The 20244-nt window shown below is 36.1% G+C and overlaps 1 protein-coding gene across 2 annotated transcripts in view; it reads right to left on the reverse strand.

The window, feature by feature from the left end:
- Positions 1–1559: 1559 nt before the first annotated feature.
- PTPN2 (protein tyrosine phosphatase non-receptor type 2) overlaps positions 1560–20244 on the reverse strand; it is a 103486-nt gene continuing 84801 nt past the window's right edge. Inside the window, exons 8-10 of one of the 2 annotated variants that reach the window (XM_075529885.1) lie at positions 16985–17166; positions 13279–13380; positions 1560–1926 (exon numbers count right to left, since the gene is read on the reverse strand). In XM_075529885.1, the coding sequence (XP_075386000.1) occupies positions 1905–1926; positions 13279–13380; positions 16985–17166 (306 nt within the window). In that variant the 3' untranslated portion in view covers positions 1560–1904. Of the gene's footprint in view, positions 1927–12265; positions 13381–16984; positions 17167–20244 lie in introns of those variants that run through there. The other variant, XM_075529884.1, reaches the window with a different exon arrangement.

The following is a 20244-nucleotide window of genomic DNA, read 5'->3' on the forward strand; positions in this document are numbered from 1 at the left end:
CCAGAAGACGGTAGATTGGAACCATGTTGGGCTTTTTTACTCCACCCCCACAAATACTGAATATCCAAGGTATAAGCACATTATAAATGCTCAATTTCCAATGAATGAATGAGCAAACTGATTCCAAATGGTTTGATATAATTGCAATCGTTTGCCTGTGAAAGACAACACACAAAAGATGGGCAGAGTGAACACAGCATGTCTAGTTTTGAAACGTAAGACCAATTTTTCAAGTGTTGTATTAGGACATTTTAAGGCAGTCACAAGCTTGTTCAGAAACCCCTTGGGGACCTATGCCGAGCGGGTTGGCGTGAATAAACATGCATGCTACATTAGGGAAGAAAACCCACTGCTACAAGCTATGTATGAAATGCAGGTTTAAGTCAGATAGATGTATCTAGGAATGTGCGATTTATTGCGTTATTCCAGTGAGGCATTAGTATAATTTTTACGATAGACATGTCTATAGAGTTGGTGATGATCTCCGCTGCCAAAACTGAGGTTATGCCCTTTCAGATGCTGCTCAAGTGAGAGGGAGCTCCGCGTCTCTACAATCAAGACACCTTATCAAATGATCTGAATAACTCACTGGGTACTCTAAAACCGTTACTTAGTTGGGAAATTAGATGGAATGAAGCCGAAAGCCTCACTCAGGAAAGGATCTTTGGTCTTCCTGTATCAGATGGTTGAGGAAAACATAATTTCCAACACAAGAACACATTGTGATTTTAAAATTGCACTGAACTTCTGGTCTTATTTGTTCCATTACCTGCTGATTGTACTGTGATGCTGGAACCTACAGCACTACTATTTCAAATATCAAGGTCATGACCCACACTGGACAGACAGGTTTCAGAACTCCTACACTAAGAGGACTAAGAAAGACTTGTTGATGTATGTACGTCTAAAAATCCGCCAGTGAAAACTCCACATATCATGAAAAATACTGTCCTATAGAATGCTGGAAATGTAACGCCTACGTTGAAAAGCACTCAAGTTAGTGTCCACAACAATGAACTTGAACCTAGTAACAAGGAAAAAGGCTCAGGATCAGCTATGCTTCAATTCCACTGACCAATGAGCTGCTATAATTTGTCTCTGACTCAACAATAACTATTAACATCCACAGTGAAATTATGACCTTACAGCAGCATTATTATTGTTAGGGGCTATCGAATCAGTTCCGACTCATATCGATCCAATGTACAACATAATGAAACCTTGCCTGGCCCTGAGCCATACTAAAAATTGTTTTTATGTTTGAGCCCATCAATGCAGCCGCTGTGTCAATCCATCTTGTCAAAGGTACAGCATTATTTGCTGTATTATATTCTTCCAACTAACGAAAAATATATACCTTTCTTCACTGTTGCTTTTTTCTAAATGTATTGTTAGGACACAAAGATTTGGAAGATAATTTACAAATCTCAAAAAGCAAGTGATCAATGTTTTGAACCAATTTGAATATAAATGGCTAATAATAAATATTAAGAGGGTAATCCACAGAAAAATAGTCAGGACTTGAACAAAATGTCCTAAGATAATGCACACAGCCAACATAATTTAATAAAAATATTTAATGCTGCCAAAAAGTATAAAAATACAGTAGGAATGGCAGAATACAAAGTAGTCTTCCCTAATTTATCTCTTTTACATCTTTCTACATTTCATACACACATTAAAAAAAACACCTAATAAATCGAATGAAAGGATTTTGCAAAGTCTTCTGCTGGTGGGTACTCTTCATTCCCTGGATGTAAGGTTTACTTTGTAAACAGACAGTGGTGAGGCAGTCTACAGGTCTATCAAGCCTCACTTTCGTTTCCGGAGTGGGCTTCGGGTCTTGCTTTGCACATCAATGATTCGAAATTTATAGCTGCAGAATATTCTCAAGTCATGAATATTTAGGTGTCTGTCAATCTTGGCCTAAAACATAAAATAAGAAATTATCTATTCAATTCATAAATTACCAAACATACATACGTACATACACACAGACATGAAAGGCTGAACAATGAACTAAAATGGCAACCAAAATGCTTTCCAACACATGGCATTCAACCACACTAAGGATTGTTCACACGTGCTGTGGTAAACAGCAGAGGTGCTCAATTTTCCAACAGAATTGGTGGCCTGAGGTAAACTCATGTTAAATAAAGCACTCATGTTCTTCAAAGATTACTAATTATGAATTTTTTAGGTCATCCTTTATTCCTAACATCATGAAATGGCCCCTATTAAGATTCTGGCAGACAGATAGGTTTCAATGAAATGTACCCAAAACAATCTATCAAGATTATAAAGCATATACTAGATTCTGGAATTTGATGCAAGTGTCTAATCTAATCTGGACCTACAGTACATTATATATTTAAATATATTAACAAAATAACGTCAGAAAATAAAAGAAGCTTGATTTTAAAATCACAGACTATGAACAGCATACTATGATTACAATAGGGACACATTTAGATTAACTGTCAATATGAAAGAAAACTCATTTTTAAAAAAGACAATTTTAATTTAATGCCAGAACAAAAAGCAAATACTTAAATTTAAACAAGTATTAAATAAATGACTACTGTAAAGGTGGATTTGTTTCGGATGCGGTTTCACACGTTACTGAACTTTTGGGAGAGTACATTCTCTCTACCTTTCTTCCCAGTTCAGAAGCCTGGGGTTAAGCAACGGTCTGCTAACCGAAAGGTCAGTAATGGAAACCCACCAGCCACTCCATGGGGGGAAAGAAGATGTGTTCTACTCCTCTGGGGCAGTTCTACTCTGTCCTGTATGGTCACTGAAAGTCAAAATTGATTCTTTGGCAGTGAGTTTGGTTTTGAGTTTTCGCCAAGTTTCCTTGCTAACCCAAATCTAAATACCTGTCATTGTTATCTCCAGATGTATAAATACATACTATACTACATCCACAAAGTCAGTGAAAACATTTGGTCAAAACCACAAAAATACTAAAAATTGTAAATACTTCTTGCTATTTACTCACTGGTTTCTTCCTCCAAAGGGGCAATACCACTCCATGAGCGTACTAGAATGATCCAGGTCTGCAAAAGCAGATACTTACACTGTACTCTACATTATGGACGATTGTACTAAAGTTTTTTAATTACCAGGGAAGCACTGATAATTTTTTTTCCTGAAAAAGGAGTGGTAGGTCAAATGTTTGGTTTACTGCAAGGAGGAAGACCCCTGGTGGTGCACACGATTAACAGCTGTTGGGAATTCAAATTCACTAGTTGGTCCAAGGGTAAAACAATGAGGCTTCTGCTCCACTAAAGATTTAAAGCAAGGCACCAAACACTTAATTGATATATTTCTTTTCTCCAATTTCCTAGAACCAACAGAGAAATGTGAAGTCTTCAAGAAAACACATACTGCCCGTGCACTCAGAAAAATCTGGTCTTCAAAACAAGGGACTGTAATTTAACTTACCGAATAAAATAATAGTTCACAAATTTTATGACACAGGATTTCTCTGGTTCAGTGGTAATCCACGTGTTTTCATGTTTGCTTCACTTAATAATTGTACGGCACTGAATTTCAACAGGTAAAATATTTTCCCATTTTAAAAACTTGTTTAAATATGACATAAAAACAGAAGCAATATAACAAAATGGAAAAAATGTAAGGGGGCTTCAAAAGACTTGTGCAAAAATGTACTTTTTCATTAACTTATGAAAGTCCCCTTATTAAGGGCTATGGAGTTATTTGGAGTTTGAACCAACTCTGTCATATACAAGCTGTGCAGTCTTAGGCAATTTACTTATCCTGACCTGAGAAATGAGGAAATGTTATCTACCTAGAGCTACTTATCTATTACAACCGTCGCTGTGGAATAGACTCTAACTCACGAGGAACCCAGGTATGCTAGAGTAGAACTGTGCTCACTTGGGATTTTAATGGCTGTGTCTTCAGAAGTAAAACCCTAGGTTCTTCTCCCTTGAAGCTTCACCTGTCCAGTTAGCAGCCAAGAAGGATAACCATATGCATCACCCAGGGAGTCCACTTAAGAGATTAATAAAAAATGCAGATTAAATTTAGATTATATTTAAATTGACTGGCAAAGTATGTGTTTAACATACGTTGCTGTCGTTTATAGTAGCATGTTAAAAACATAGTTAGCAAGAATGAAAACCATTTATAACAAAAAACAACTGTTTTTTGGGTTTTTTTTAAGAGTTTGTTTTAGCTTTTACTTTCCTCTTTTCAGTTTAGTTGGATAAGGTTAGGTCCTCACACACTGCCAACAATCCACATGCTGGAATGTACAGGGACCTAGTAGATGATAGGAACACAACACTGCTAAATAATCTCTAAAGTAATACAATGTCACACTTAACCCAAAGTAGTTTTTGTCACTAGACATTCACACGAGTATGTCACTGAAAAGGATAAATGCTAATCACAAACCTTTTTAACGTGAGTAAAGTCCTTACAGACAAAACCAACTCACCCAGATTCCCTCTACCGAATTCACCAAACTCAAAGTATGGTAGAAATTTGATCAAATAAGCATTATGCATTGCTATATTATAGCAACAAAAGAACACTGGGATTTTATTTCACTTAAGTCCGTATTAAGAAAAAACAGTTCCAGTAAATTTATCCTGATAACCACCCTAAAACATACAAGTGTGAGGATTGTTACTTACAGAGTTTGCTCTACTAATACTGCTTGGTCCTACATTAACTGAGCTTTATTAATTCCCATGTTCTAGTCTAAATCCACCTGTCTGTTGCACAGTGGTGTCTTGTGTGTTGCTCTGATGTCAGAAGCTATTTCACTGGTAATTCAAATACGAGTAAGATCATCCAAAGTGAACTGGTTTAAGTAGAGCTTCCAGACTAAGAACAGATTATGAAGAAAGAATAGGCTGTCCATTTCAGAGGAATGAGCCACGTGAAAATATTGATATTCTAGGCATATTTGAGCTGAAATGGACTCGTATTGGCCATCTTGAATTGACAATGATAGGGTTAACTATGCCACAGAAATGATAAATCCAAGAGAAATGGCCCTACATTCATTCTCAAAAAGGACACATCAAGATCTATCTTGAATGAGAATACTGTGACAGGATAATATCTATATACATAAAAGGAATTCAAGTTAATAACTATTATTCAAATTTATGCACCAACTCCCTAAAGTTAATAATGAAGAATTCTAGTAATTCAATTTTGCCAACTTGTTCAGTCTGAAACTGTTCAAACATGCAATCAAGATGCACTGATAATGATCAACAATTTAGAGTGCTAGAGCTGGAGACAAAGTCAAGAACAGTAGTTGGAAAATATGAACCTACTGATAAAAACGAAGCTGAGGATCACAGGATAGAATGTTGCAAAACCAAAGCCTTGATTACAAATAATTTTTTCAACAACAAAAATACATATATGCAGTAAATACATACATACACACATACATACATGTTTCCAAATAAAATACACAGAAATCAAATTTACTACATCTAACAGATGAAAAGGTGGGAAAGTTCAATATCATCAGTCAAATCAAGTTCAAGGGTTATTTGTGGAACAGATGATCAATTGCTCATTTGTAATTTCAAGTTGAAGTTGAAGAAAATTAAAACCAGTCCATGAGAGCCAAAATACGACCTTCAATATAGCCCCCCTGAATTTCAAGAACTGACTTAATGAAATGAACATTAAACACAGGAGATCCAAAGGGCTGTGGGATGACATCAAGAACATCACACACGAAGAGAAAGGTCATGAGAGACAGGAAAGATCAAAGTGAATGTAAGAAGGAACTCTGAAAATTGCTCTTGAACACAGACTAGCTAAAGCACGTGGTAAAAATGCTGAAAGAGATGAACTGAAAACTTCAAAGAGCAGCTTAAGACGACAAACAGAGATATTATAATGAAATGTGCAAAGACACAGAATTAGAAAACCAAAAAATAAGAACATGCTCAGCATCTTAAAGAAGTGAAGGGGGAAAAAAAAACCAGACTCAGTTGCATTATTTTTTTAAAAGCCCTGGTGGGATAGCGGGCTACACAAGGTTAGTGGTTCAAACTCACCAGCCACTCCATGGGGAAGCCAAAACGATCTACTCTTCAAAAGATTTAAGTCTTGGATATCCAATGGAGCAGTCCAACTCTGTCCTACAATGGTGCTATGAGTGAGAGTCTACTCGATGGCAGTGAGGATGGACACACAGGAAACCTGGTGGTGTAGTGGGTTGAGTTGGGCTGATAACCTCCAGGTCAGCAGTTCAAAACCACCAGCAACTCCAATAAACTAATTAGGCCATTTCCATAGTCTTAGAAACCCACTGTGGGTGTTCTCCCCTGTCCTATAAAAGTCAGGATAGACTCCCATGGGAGTTGAGTGAGTGATGGGGAAATACTGAACGATGCAGGAAGCATCCAAAGATAATGGAAAGAACAGTGACTGTTCCATTAAAAGAAAAAAACTAGTCAACATTCAAGCAAATGATCAAGAACCAATAGAAATGAAGGAAGAAATCCAAGCTTCATGGAACACATTGGCAAAAAACAAGGATCCAGGAATTGATGGAACCCATTGAAATACTTCAAACAAATTGATGAAGAAATAGAAGCACTCACCTATGCCAAGAAATCTGGAACACAGCTACCTGGACAAGTGACAAGAAGAAATCAATTTCCACCCATTCCCAAAAAAAAGTGACCCAATAAGAAAATTAATAAACAATATCAATATCACATGCAAGTAAAATGCTGCTGACGATAATACAACAATGGCTGCAGCAGTATGTAGACAGAGCTGCCAAAAACTGAGGCCAAATTCGAAGGACTTAAACAAGGGATAGCATTGCCTATGTCTGATGGATCTTGATGAAAGCAGAGAACACCTGAAAAAAATGTTTACCTGTATTTTATTGACTACATAAAGGACATGGACTGTGTGGACTATAACGATAGTCTTGATAAGAGTGGGAAATCAGACACTTCACTCTGCTTGCATGGAACCTGTGCACAGACCAAGTAGTCTTTCGAATGAAACAGGGTAACACTGAATGGTTTCAAATCAGGCAAAGGGATGGAGTTGTTTCACATACTTTGGACATGCTATCAGGAGAGGCCAGTCCCTGGAAATGAAGGTCGTAATCAGTAAGTAGAAGGGCAGCTAAAAAAGACGACGTTTAGTGAGATGGACACAGTGGAAGCAACAACGGGCTCAAGCATAACCAAAATTATGAGAGTGGTAAAGGACCTGACAGTGTTTCTTTCTGGTGTACATAGGGCCACTGTGAGTCAGAACCAACTCGACAGCACTTCAGAACATTCTAAACTGCAAAAGACTTCACAAAAGCTTTTACTCTCATCCAAAGACCAAAGATAATCAAGGTCATTTAAAATGTTTTTATTTTTAAGTGCCTATCATTAAAACAAAATCTTCCAAAGACATGTCTCTCAGATTGAGCAAAAGTGCCTCATGGGATTATCTACTTGGAGATGGGCATAGCACAAATATGTGATTGACTGAAAGCTTTCCCAGAGGAGATTCTTTTCACAATTCCAATTCAAAATGAGAGAGAACCATTTTTATCAGGCATTTGTGCAGAATCAGAATTGTTACAATTGTCAATCAACCTGAATGTAGTGCTCGGAAAGTTTCTGTACAGAGGGAAAAATCAGATATCAAAATACACCCATTTCCATAAAGGTTTTAGAGTACTAGCATAGAGTAAAAAAGCATAACTTCCCAAGTCTGAATGGACTTGCACGTGGTGTTAGAAGGGCCAACCTGTAGAACAGAAGCAGTAAGTATTCAATAACTGGACTTGAGCTTCCTTGTGGAAAAGACATTGGTGGGACTTTAGACAAATTGAATTTGACAACTGTTATGTCTGAGCCCATTGTTGTGGCCACTGTGAAGGTCCATCTTGTTGAGATGTCAGTCCATCTTACCTGCCACTCCTCTACTTTACCAAGCATAATGTCCTTTTTCAGGGATTGGTCTCTCCTGGTTAACATTTCAAAAATATAAATGAATTTTCACCATCCTTGCTTCTAAGGAGCATTCTGACTGTATCTCTTTCATGCCAGATGTTTGTTCTTTTGGCAGTCCATAGCATTTTCAATAGCACCATAATTCAAACATATCAACTCTTTTTCATTCTTTCTTATTCAATGTCCAACATTCACATGCATGAGGCCAGGCCATGGTCTTCAAGATAACATCCTTGCTTTTTCAATACTTTAAAGAGGTCTTGTATAGAAAATTAGCTCAATGCAGTGCATCGTTTGATCTCTTAACTACTACTTCCATGAACAGTGACCACAGATACAAGCAAGATAAAATCCTTAACAACTTCAATCTTTTATCCATTGATCATGTTACTTATTGATCTGGTACGAATTCTGCTTTTCTTTACATTGCGTTGTACTTCACACTTTTGCCTGCAATCCCAGGTCATCGTCCAGAAGTGCTTGCTGAAGGTTGTGTTATCCACATATCACAGGTTAATAAGCCTTCCTTCTTCCAGTCCTGCTGCCACACTTTCACATAACCCAGCTTCTCTTATTTGCTCAACATACAGTTCAACTAAGTATGGTGAGAGGGTACGAGTCTGACACACACCTTTCCTTTATTTTAAGTCATGCCATTAAGTAGTCCCTTGTTCTGTTCACATAACTGCCACCTGATCTGTGTACCGGTTCTGCCTGAGCACAATGAAGTGTTCTAGAGTTACCATTCTCCTCAGACTATCCAGTTTATGATTCACACAGTCAAATGCCTTCGAACAGTCAATAAACACCCGTACACATCTTCTTGGTATTCTCTGCTTTCAGTCAAGATCTATCTGACAACATCAATAATATCCCATGCTCCACATCTTCTCAGCAAAATTTTACTTGCATGTGCTACGATACTGTTCTATAATTTGCACATCCTGTTGGGTCACCTTTCTTCTGAAAGGGTATAGACATGGATCTCTTCCAGTCAGTTGGTCAGGTAGCTGTCTTTCAAATTTCCTGGCATAGATGAGCACTTCCATTGTTTCATCCGGTTGTTTAAACATTTCCATTCCTGAAGCCTTGTTTTTGACTAATATCTTCAGTGCAATTTGGACTTCTTCAGTACCACTGGTTCTTATCTAAGTTACTCTTGAAATGGCTCAATGCCACCAATTCTTTGTAGTACAATGACTGAATTCTTTCCATTTTTCTTGATGTTTCTTGCTATCATTCAATAATTTGTCCATAGGCTCTCTCAATATTGAGAGTTTAGGCTTGAGTTTTTTCTTCTGTTCATTCAGTTTGATGTGCTAAGCAGGGTTGTTTTTTTTGGGGGGGTTAACTCGTCTCTGTACATTTTGTTGAAATTCTGTCTTCTCAAGCTTTCCTTTGAAATTTTCAGCTCTTTGACTTCATTTTTTCCATTTGCCTTAGCTACTCTAAGGTTGAGTACGCTTCAGCATCTCTGCTGACATTCACTTTGATCTGTTTCTTCTCTGTCATTTTAATGACCTTTAGCTTTTTCATGTATGGTGTCCTTGATGTCATCCTACCACTTCTGTCACTAGTGTTAAATGCATCAAATCTGTAGCTGAGATGGTCACGAAATTCAGGTAAGCTGGACTCAAGGTTGTATTTTGGCTCTCATGAACTTGTTTTGACTTTCTCCAGCCTCACAGTCAGCCTCCTGGTGCTGTTCTAGCTCTTGATATTGAGCTTCTTGTCTCTTCCCACAGATGTAGTCAATTTGATTTGTTTATACCATCTGGAGAAGTCCTTTTTATTGTTGAAAAAAGCCACTTGCGATAAATAAGTCATTGGTCTTGCAAAATTCTATCATGCTATCTCCAGCTTCCTTTCTATCACTCAAGACCATGTTTTCCAACGACTATTCCTTCCTCTTTGTTTCCAACTGTCAGTGATTAACAATGCAACCTGCACATGTTATCAATTTCAGGTTGACAATGTTGGTAGAATTCTTCATCACTAGCTTGGGAGTTGGTGCATAAATTTATATTAATAGTTGTACTGACTGGATTTCCTTGCAGGCAAATAGAGATTATCCTACCCTAATCAGCACTGTACTTCAAGAGCTTCAAAAATCCTTTTTGACAGAAACAAAACCATTCTCCTTAAATGTGTCATTCATAGCATGGTAAACCATGACTGCCCGATTCAAAATAGCCAATATCAGTCCATTTCAGTTGACTAAAAGATATCTTTATGCATTCAATTTCAGTTTTGACTTCCAATTTCCCAAGATTCATACTCTTTACATTCCAAGTTCCAATTATTAATAAGACGTTTTCAGTGTTTCTTCTCATTTTTAATTGTGCAGGGGTAGTCATATGCTGAGTGTCTTCTGAGCTGAGGGACTCGTCATCTGGCACGATCACTGACAAAGTTCTGCAGCTATAAAATTTTCACTGGCTAATCCCTCTGAAGTAGGAAGCCTATTCCGTCTCTGTAATCTGAACTTAATCTGGATGGAAGCTCTACTGAAACCTATTCACTTTGGGTGTCCCTGCTGCTATTTGAAATACGAATGACTTCACTCCCAGCATCACACAGCAACACACAAGTCACCACAGTATGACAAACTGACAGACAAGTGGTGATGAACATGTCAGTGCTAATCTTCGAAGAAATGTAGTAAAAGGATCAATTTATAAAGTAATCATATAAACTGAAGAATACTTTTACATAGTATGTATATGCAAACATGGGTGCAAACTAGCATAAAATAATCCATAGCTAAGCTTGGAAGCAATATGTAATCAGTTGATGAAACTAAAGATGGTAGCAATATGCCAATGGTTGTTGCTATTAGCAGGGAGGAATTATCCTGTTAAGGAAACACTTTTTATAAAAATAATAGCCTTTGTTGTCTTTTTTTCACTAACAATCTATTCTAAAAGTAAAACCTCATTAAGTCAAATTATCTAACAAATTTAAAAATTGTTAGAACTAGAAAATAGTTAGGAAGGATGCACAACTTTTTAAAATATTCAACTTCCACAGAAGGATGAATGCTTTTCTACTGGTCCCTTTCTTTGACAGGCAGAGATGGAACCAGGCTTCAAAATCCACTGCTTATGCTGTTATAAATTAACACAGTACATGACAAAAATGCTGCTGGTGAACACTTCACACAATTTGGGGTTCCACTGCTCCAGGATGTCATGGAGGAAGGAGAAACGATGAGTGCTTATCAAATGCCATTAACAAGCACCCACTGCCGTCCATGCTGAGAAACACTCACCTTGCAAGGGGCAAAGTGCAACAAATTTTTTTTCCCCTGTCCTTACAGCTTTCTTTAAAACAAGGCTCTCCAGTCGGAAATTAATGTGGTCTACTGATATTTGAGTTGAAGAGTATTTCAAAGATAAACCACGGCAAATAAGAAAGTAAGATTTTAAACCAGTAACAAACTAAACTGGAAGGGGGTTGGTGCCTGAAAACAGGATCAATGCAGACAGATATAAGAAAATACCCCTCTTACCTTCCCTCCTTTAAAGGTTACAGGAAACAGTAACACCGAGTTGGAACATAGGTACAATATATAACACCACTTTATATAGGAGCCTATATGTTGAACCATGATTAAAGTACTCAAGTAGTAATTGAACAGTTGATGCTCAAATGCACTATTGTTACCAGGGAGAAAGATGTGGCAGTCTGATTTCTTAAAGATTACAACGTTGGAACCCCTAATGGGCAATTGTACTTATCCTGTAGGGCTCCCATGAGTCAAAAGAGACTCACCAAGTTTGAATACCACTTAAAACATGCTTTAAATACATTCAACATAACCTAACACATCCAAAATGCTACTCAAGTCCATTTAAGATACGTATATTTATCTGTGGATTGTAAGTAAACAAAAAATTAGGATGAGCCCTTTAAAAAGTTAAGCCATATGTAAATGTAAATAGACAAAACAGTTGCTGACCTTTAAACTAAAAATTGGTAGCTTGGAGTCCTTCCCACCAAGTCTAGTGGTGTTATACTCCCCCCAAATAACTTTTCAATCCAACAATCAACAGTTTGAAAAGCACTGAAATAATGTATACTATCTTGTAACACAAGGGCTCTCTATGTCTTCAAGCAATTAGATTGAAATTTTAAGTCAAAGAAATCAAACGTTTAATGGAATAACGGTATCTGAAGAAAGCTAGAACTCAAATGGTTAAAAGCCAGAACTCAAGTGGCTAAATTCATTATATGATATACTTCTAAAAATAGTAAGAAGTTAAAGGGACAATGTAAGGTTTGCACATCAACATACTATTTATTGAAGTAGATAGAACTTGAAAAATATTTTACTTCAAAACTTTAGCCTAATAACTAAAATCAAGGATCATAAAATACTGCTTATCTTTATTTCCTAAAGCACAATTTATCCCAAATATAAATTAGGGTGATTACATTGAAATTTCATGAAAATAAACAGTATTTGTAATCAGCTTTACAGAAACAGATTTCTTTACAAAGTCTTGATCACCTGGTATATGACTAGCCCACTAAGGAGAATTTTCTTTCAAATTTTTTCTTAGGGAAGATACTTATTCAGACTCCTAACTGCTTATATCAATTTTTTCCTTAGGAAAATTTATCCAGTACAATTAAATCAACATACAATTATTTTATGGTAACAGATTCTTAAAGTTGTGCTTTTAAAAACAGGTAGTTATAAAATGTTTATCCTGAACTAAGAATATAAAAGGTTGATGCTCATGTCAAGAGTACATAACAGAATATACACATTAAAGTCATTTCCTTTCAACTAACAACACAGATAGAACCACAATATTTATTGCTTATATATCAAGTGCATGTTAAAAACCAGATAACCTTAAAACCAAATCCTTTTGGTGAAGGATTTCTCAATTTGGTCAGGTGAAATAACACATTTAATGTATGGATACAGTTGCAGGATGTACCATTTTTTAACAAATGTCAATGTCTTTACTTTTATAAAGCTGTTTACAGTTTGGTTTTCAGGGAAACCTGCAGTGGTGAGTCCTGAGATGCTGTGCTTGTGACTGGTACATATCACTCATCTGGTTGTGGTCTAGTCTAGGCACCACTTTTGGGATATGAGGAAGTTTACTGCTAACAGATAAACCCTTGTGATTAAATGCAGCTACTAATGCAGAAGCTTGCTGGACAAAATTAATCATTTATAAGGGCATTTTGCTGAAAAAATAGTGTCCAGCCAACAAAAGCGCCAACCAAAAGGACCGACACAAACCCGATCTTAGTGAAAATAGGTTGCCAATATAACCACCTTTTTCTTTTTCGTTCAGTCTCATTTAGCCTCTGTTTCATCTGTTGCACCTTCTGAGCCGTGTTAGCTTTTCTGTCCTCTCGGACTCGTTTCCGTAAAACACTGTGAATAAAATATACATATATGTATATATGTAAATAGAGGTGCTATCAGAATTTAACTATAGAGAACATAAGTGCAAATATGCAAACCCTACACACACACACATTTCCATGTCAAACACTGAAACAAAAAAGGAGAAAAAAGCAATATTCTAGATGATTTAGAGAGATACTCTGATGAATTAAATAGCACTTTCTGGTACAGTTTTATATTAGTAAGCATTTTTCATTGCACCAAAAAAAAGATGATTTCTTTCAAAATAGTACCTTCTTTGACTGTTTTTTTTTTTCCTTTTTAAACTGCCCATTGCAGAGAGGGTAAGTTGGTTTTCTAAGCATCTGTTCCCCTTTCTTGTTTACATTTGACCTTTTACAAAGGCCCTGATTACACCAGCATATGTACTACTTTCATGATTTCCACAAGGGCGGCTTTTACTGCAGCGGGTCTACACCTATTCTCCAGTTCTTGTGTTCCTATTCAACACAGGGACTTTTGTTTCAACAGAAGTTCTTTAATGCTCAAGCTGCATGGTGTCTGAGGACTTCAGAAAGGATGACCAATGGCAATAAATACATCACAATTTCTTTCTTTTAAAAAAATCACACAAAATATTTCATTTTCATTCATTTGCCTGTGTATTGCAAAAATTTAACCGATTTCCCTGACTTCAAATGCCTGACAACATTACTGCCAGAGTAATTTTTCTAAAGCATAGATGTGAAGATGCACCTCGACTAATAAAATTACCCCATAAACTTTTTGAAGCTCCTTTATTTGGCTTTTCCTGTTTTAATGTAAGAAAAGGTCATTCAAGGTTTGTCCTTGGGTGGTTGATTTATTTCAGACCACAATAAGTTTTCCAGCTCCCTATGTATTTTAACAGGTATCAAGAGTTCACTTCTCCTGGATTGCACTGAATGTATGTACCGCATTTTGTTTATCAGTTCATCTCCTGAGGACTACTGTTTTCACCTTATGGCTACTGTGAATGCTGCCATGAATATTAGTGTACTAGTCTGTTTTTTGAGTCTATGCTTCCAAGTCTTTTAGATATATGCCTAGAAGAAATGGATGGGTAATATGACTGTACAATTTTTAGTTTAGGTGTTTTGTTTTGTTTTGAGGAAGTCACTTTTTTCACAAAGGTTACAACATGTTGCATTCCCATAAGCAGAAAGGGTGACAATTTCCCAATATCCCTGGCCAATATGTTTTCTAATTCTTAAATTTTCATATATTACTCATCTTAGTACAAGCAAAATGGCATCTCACTGTGGTTTTGATATACCATATATACTTGAGTATAATCCGACCCGAATTATCAGCCGAGGCACCTAATTTTACCACAAAAACTGCATTTAAAATGTGCTGAAAAACTCAGCAGATACATGAGTATATACAGTACATCTCTCTGATGACTAATAATGCTGAGTATCTTTTCACGTGTTTGGTGACCACTGAATACCCTCCGTGGTAAAATGTCTATTCAAGCCCTTTATCCATTCTATGATCAAGTTATTTTTTTGCTGTTGAATTTTATACATATTTTGGTTATTAATTTCCTATCAGAAATACAGTTTTCTGAAGTTGTTCTCACAGTTAGTAGCTTGGCTTTTTGAGGATCAAAAGTTAATTTTACAAGATGCTATGAGTTTGCCAATTACTGTTCATGCTTTTGTTAAAAACTAGGGCAATGTTGCTCCTGCTTATTCAGTATTCACCTCACATCATCCAGTAGCTTTCTGCTCTTAGAGGCCCAATGGAGAGTGAACCCCTCTCTCTAACTTTCAAACATCTGCCAGCCTTATCCATCTCAGAGGGAAGAGAAAGAAGAAAACAACGTGTATGTACCCAAGCACACCAACTCCTTCTCCACACTGCAAAACAGTGACACCTGGTGAAACCCATGGATCTACTCCGTATTTGCCCTTCACAAAACGGCAAAAACAGTTAATATCAATTCAACTCTTTTCTTTTATAGCACCAATGATCAATTTAATTGCCAAATTCAACTTTTCTCTGTTCAGTCCTCAATCTTTAGCAATTTGATTTTTTAAATATGGTTAATCTTTCATCTTTGCAGATGAAAACTTACTACTTCTTAAATAGCAAAGCACCATTTTGCTCATCAAGTCTGCTTTTAATTCTTGATATGGATTTAACTGTGCATTCACAAAATATGATTTAGAATCCTAGCCTCTACACTCGTACATAGGATCCCATTCAAGAACAGGGTTTCTGTTATATTACAGAAGTCTTAGCAGCATAGGATGGAAAGAGCTTGATCTAGTGGGTCACTCACTAGGCTATGAACCACAAGGTCAACAGTCGCAGGCAGAGCCACTCTATTCTTGTAAAAAGGCTCAGAAACCCATAAGCGCAGTTCTACTCTGTCCTAAAGTGTCAACAGCAGTGAATTCCGTTTTCTGGATCAAAGTAGGGAATGCTTAAACCTAACCATTTCTGAGTTATAAAAAGAGCATATTAGAGACAAGCAAACACATACTGTAAGATCAACTGAGGATTGTTGGGTTACACACAGAAAGACAATGACTTTCCTCCAGAGTCAAGAGAGAAAGAAAGCCTTCCCTAGAGCCAGTGTATTGAATCAGACTGCTACCCTCCTGAAATAAATTTCTGTTCTTTAGTCATCTCTGTGAGATTTCTGTTCACAGTAGTTCTAAGAAACTGAGACAATTATACAAATAGATAAGTCTCTTCAACTTCTAAATACACAAAGAACCAAAAAAATCTAAGGAGAAGAGATAAAGGCATATTAAATGAGATTATTTCTTGATTTAAAAGCACAATATTTAGGTAAAATCAACCAACACTTTATGCTTTAAACTGAAATCTGAAACTCTAAAGCCATAAATGCATATTTTGAAACCATAATTAACTCATCCAATGTAAGATAATACATGCATGTCGCAATGTTAGTTTTATAAATGTTAATTTTTATAAAATTTCAAACACCTAAGCTCCATATTGGCTAAATATAGAAGTGAAGCTTTAAAGTACAGGAGACTTGGACTATTTGCATGGTACATTCCAAGAGCTTTACATAACACAGGACATAAATTTCCCACATAAAAGTCATAGAGACACAGAAGTGAAGGAATGTATTCACTTTGCTAAGTGACATGCCTTTCTCGTAACCAACTTACTAATAATAAAATATTAACATTAGAAAATCTTAAACTTTTAATTTAAAAACTAAAGCAACTAATTTATATGAATTTTTAAAATAGTATAAAAGACATCTTTATGTGATTTTTGGAGAGAATAATGACCTTTTTTCCATCAATAGAAGTTTAAATATATATACATTTTATAAATTTAATAAAGAAATTATTAAAACAATGCAGAGTACAAATGAAATATAATTATAGCAAAGGCACATCATTTGTTTGCTGTTCCATATTGTGCATTTTTAGCACTTCACTTTATTAACTTCTGTATTAATAGTTTTAACCGGATCAATAGGTTTCCACCTAAAATGACTAGTTTCATAACAAGACTGGTGATTAGTAAGTAGTTACATCACCCCAATAAGTAAAGAGCCCCAATTCATACCCCCCACACAAACTTCTAATAAGCTCACCTCTCGCTCCTTTCCTCTGCAGTTTCTTGGATTTTAGAGGACAGTCCTGAACACCTGTCACCTGCAACCTTTCCTTCTTCTAAGGCTATTCTGTTCCCATTATACTTTTCAGTCATTATTTTGGTTGGAGAATGATCAAAAGCTGGGGACAAGTCTTCCTTAGATAGTTCTCTCCATCGTTTCTAGATATGGAAGATTAAAAAAAAGAACATATGTAAACAATAGAAAACCTTTTTTCCTTAACACTAGAATTTATGGATTCAAATTCTATACTCAATTTAGGAAAACCCTGTCATGCTAACACTCAAACAAAAAAGGCATTTTAGCACACTATGGTTCTTTGAGTCACACCTTTTGTTGCTGTTAAAAATTTAGATGACTAAAGCATTTAATGTTTATGTATATCCGTGTAGCGTTGAATGACAAACTATTCTCTAGTAGTCATTGTAAGATTACCACCCAAATGCAAGCATCTCAAGTAATGACTACCATGGTGTTAGAACATGATCTTGTTCCTTGTTTCTGTCCACTCTCACAGAGATTTAACTGAGATCTCCGAGCTAGTCCACTGGATATCAGATGGGGTTTGATTTGGCTTTCCACACAGGCCTACTAGCAGGTCAAGATAGCTGGCCCACCACTAGGTGAAGGGAAATTCCTTGGACATTTGCCTATGTGCTTCAGAGCAGATGACAACAGAAGGCCAGGAAGAAAATTGTTAATTTCTTCACCCGTGAAATGAAAATGCCGTTACATCCTTTGGGAGGCTATTATGGGAAGTATTCAGGTGTGAGTACTTAAGTGCCGTGACAAATGTCTGAGGGTGAGAGAAGAAAAAGAGAGGTAAAGGGTTTCTGGAACCTGAAGAAAATGCAGTGACCACTTTATAGGCGAAGGAGAAGGCACTGGAGATCGCTGTCCCACACACAACTAATTCTGCAGCCAATGACAACAGCAGACATGGGAATGAGAGCCAATGATGACCTATCACGTTGATCTTGGCTCAAACACCCTCATACAGTCAGGGGGACCTCCTTTTCAAGTAGCTCAAAATCTATCATGAAAGCAAGAAATCTTCGATCTAATAAATAATTCCTTACCTTTTTTGGATGCAAACTGAGACTATTAAAATCAATGTTTACATATTTAGATTTGTTTTTAATCCCCCCAAAATATATTTATACTGTGGATTTGTTACTTTCTATGTTGTTATTATCATGCATGGATGACTAAAATAAATGAAGAGTAAAAAAAAAAAGGTGTTCGACCTCATTCCACCTCTCCTAGTATTTAGATTAATTTATTAAATTGCATAATTAATGCTTTCTGATATTTTAATCACAAAACAGTGAATCCTAAAATCAGTTATATGGTCAGTGGAAGAGAGTGTATAGTACAGGTTAGTGTATTTGGGCTGGAAGATGGAGAATTTGTAGCGTTTGGCCCTAATTAACTCCAAGTAAGGTTGCAAAGTGCACAAAAACAACAAACCCATTGCTGTTGTCCTACAGAGTTTCTGAGTCTCTACTTTTTCCTGTAGGGTAGCTTATAGGTCTGAACCAATGACCTTGTGATTAGTGGCTCTATGCTTAACCTGTTATATCACCATGGCTCCTAAGGCTGGGTAGTAGGTTAAAAAGCAATGGAATACAAACACTCTGTGAGCAAGAATTTGGAAGGATACAAACCACGTCTATGAGAAATATTTTGCCAACAGTGAAGTAAACTAATACAGGGCACTTATGTTTCACTTAAGATGACTGTTTTCTTTCTTCATTGGGTTGAAATTTTCTAAATAGCATTTTGATAGTAAAGAAAATGCAGGTAACATTATATCCTATGTAACTAATAAATTAAAAAGCCAGATGAACTGATTTGACTACCACGTTATAATTACCTGTGCATTCTCAGAAAAGCTCAAGAATTTTAGACACAAAATAGTTTAAGAAATTATCTAAAAAAAATTCTTAATTTATCACCAGAACTTATGTTGGATCAACTTTTAAAGATTTCACTCTTATTAAACTTGCCATTATTGGACAAAACAATGTCAATAGGAACTATGATGCCAAAAACTAAGTTTTAATGGATCATTTCCCAAAACCTGTAAACAATTCAAAATCTGCCCACAAAAAAGCATTCAGCAATGAAAAAAAGGGTTCGGGGAATTAAAGAGAACTAATTTATGGTAGTCAATTTAAAAACAAATGTTGTTGTGTCGTGTCTCCTGACAAAGTTAATATACTGAAACATTTGAGCCCTGAGTAGTATCATCCAGATAATGGCTTGTAGTCAGCCTTTCTTGTATCTTACTCATGTTGAGTTATATCCCCCCTGGTGTTACACATTGCTGTGAGCTATGGCCTATATACTGCTTAGTATTTTATACTATTCCTGTCACTGAAGGAAGTTTATCAAAGAACAGTAAAAGTATCATTAAACTTGGGGCCGACTGTGATTTGTAAAAAGTTTATCATTTATGTTTAAGATTTTATTAGAAGTATCAAGCTCCAAGCTACAGAGAGAGCTCTACATTGCCATAACTTATTTACTTTATTGGGAAGTTTACGGTCACCACTGAAACTAGCTGTTTACTCATAAATATGTAGTAATAGCAGCTACAGAAGCACTGGTGGTGTGGCGTTTCTGCATTGGGCTGCTAACCTCAAGGTCAGCAATGTGAAACCATCAGATGCTCTGTGGGATAAAAACAGGGTTTGCTACTAAACTGATTGTACAATTCTACTTGTTGATATGACTAGACTATGAAATGTTATATGTATTAAATCCGAACTAATAAAAATGTTTCAAAAGAGTTATCATCTTAGAAATTGACAGGGGCAGTCCTACCCTGTCCTCAAGGGTCACTATGTGTATCAGAATTGACTTGAAGCTATTAGATTTTTTTATCTGCCCTCCTTACACCATGAAAGATATAAAGACAAGCAGATGGTATTAGAGAGATAATAAATTATTTACATGTATCTGGATAGATCAAAGTCATTGTGGAAGTTTTCTTTAAATGAATACAAACTTTATAATTCTGAGTTATATTTTACTACAGAGTTAATTTTTGTCTTCACGTATTTTAAAGTCACTTTATATCCACATATGCTAAATATTATTCGCCAAAAAAGTACATAAAGCTTTATCCAATTATGAAAACAAAGCTTGTATAAAAGATTGAGAAGGTTATTAGGTTCATAGTTTACTTAATTAAATCCATAAACCATTACCACTTGAACATACAATATGCTTTT

The sequence above is a fragment of the Tenrec ecaudatus genome, chromosome 13 (genome assembly GCF_050624435.1).
Source record: "Tenrec ecaudatus isolate mTenEca1 chromosome 13, mTenEca1.hap1, whole genome shotgun sequence".
Classification (NCBI taxonomy): domain Eukaryota; kingdom Metazoa; phylum Chordata; class Mammalia; order Afrosoricida; family Tenrecidae; genus Tenrec; species Tenrec ecaudatus.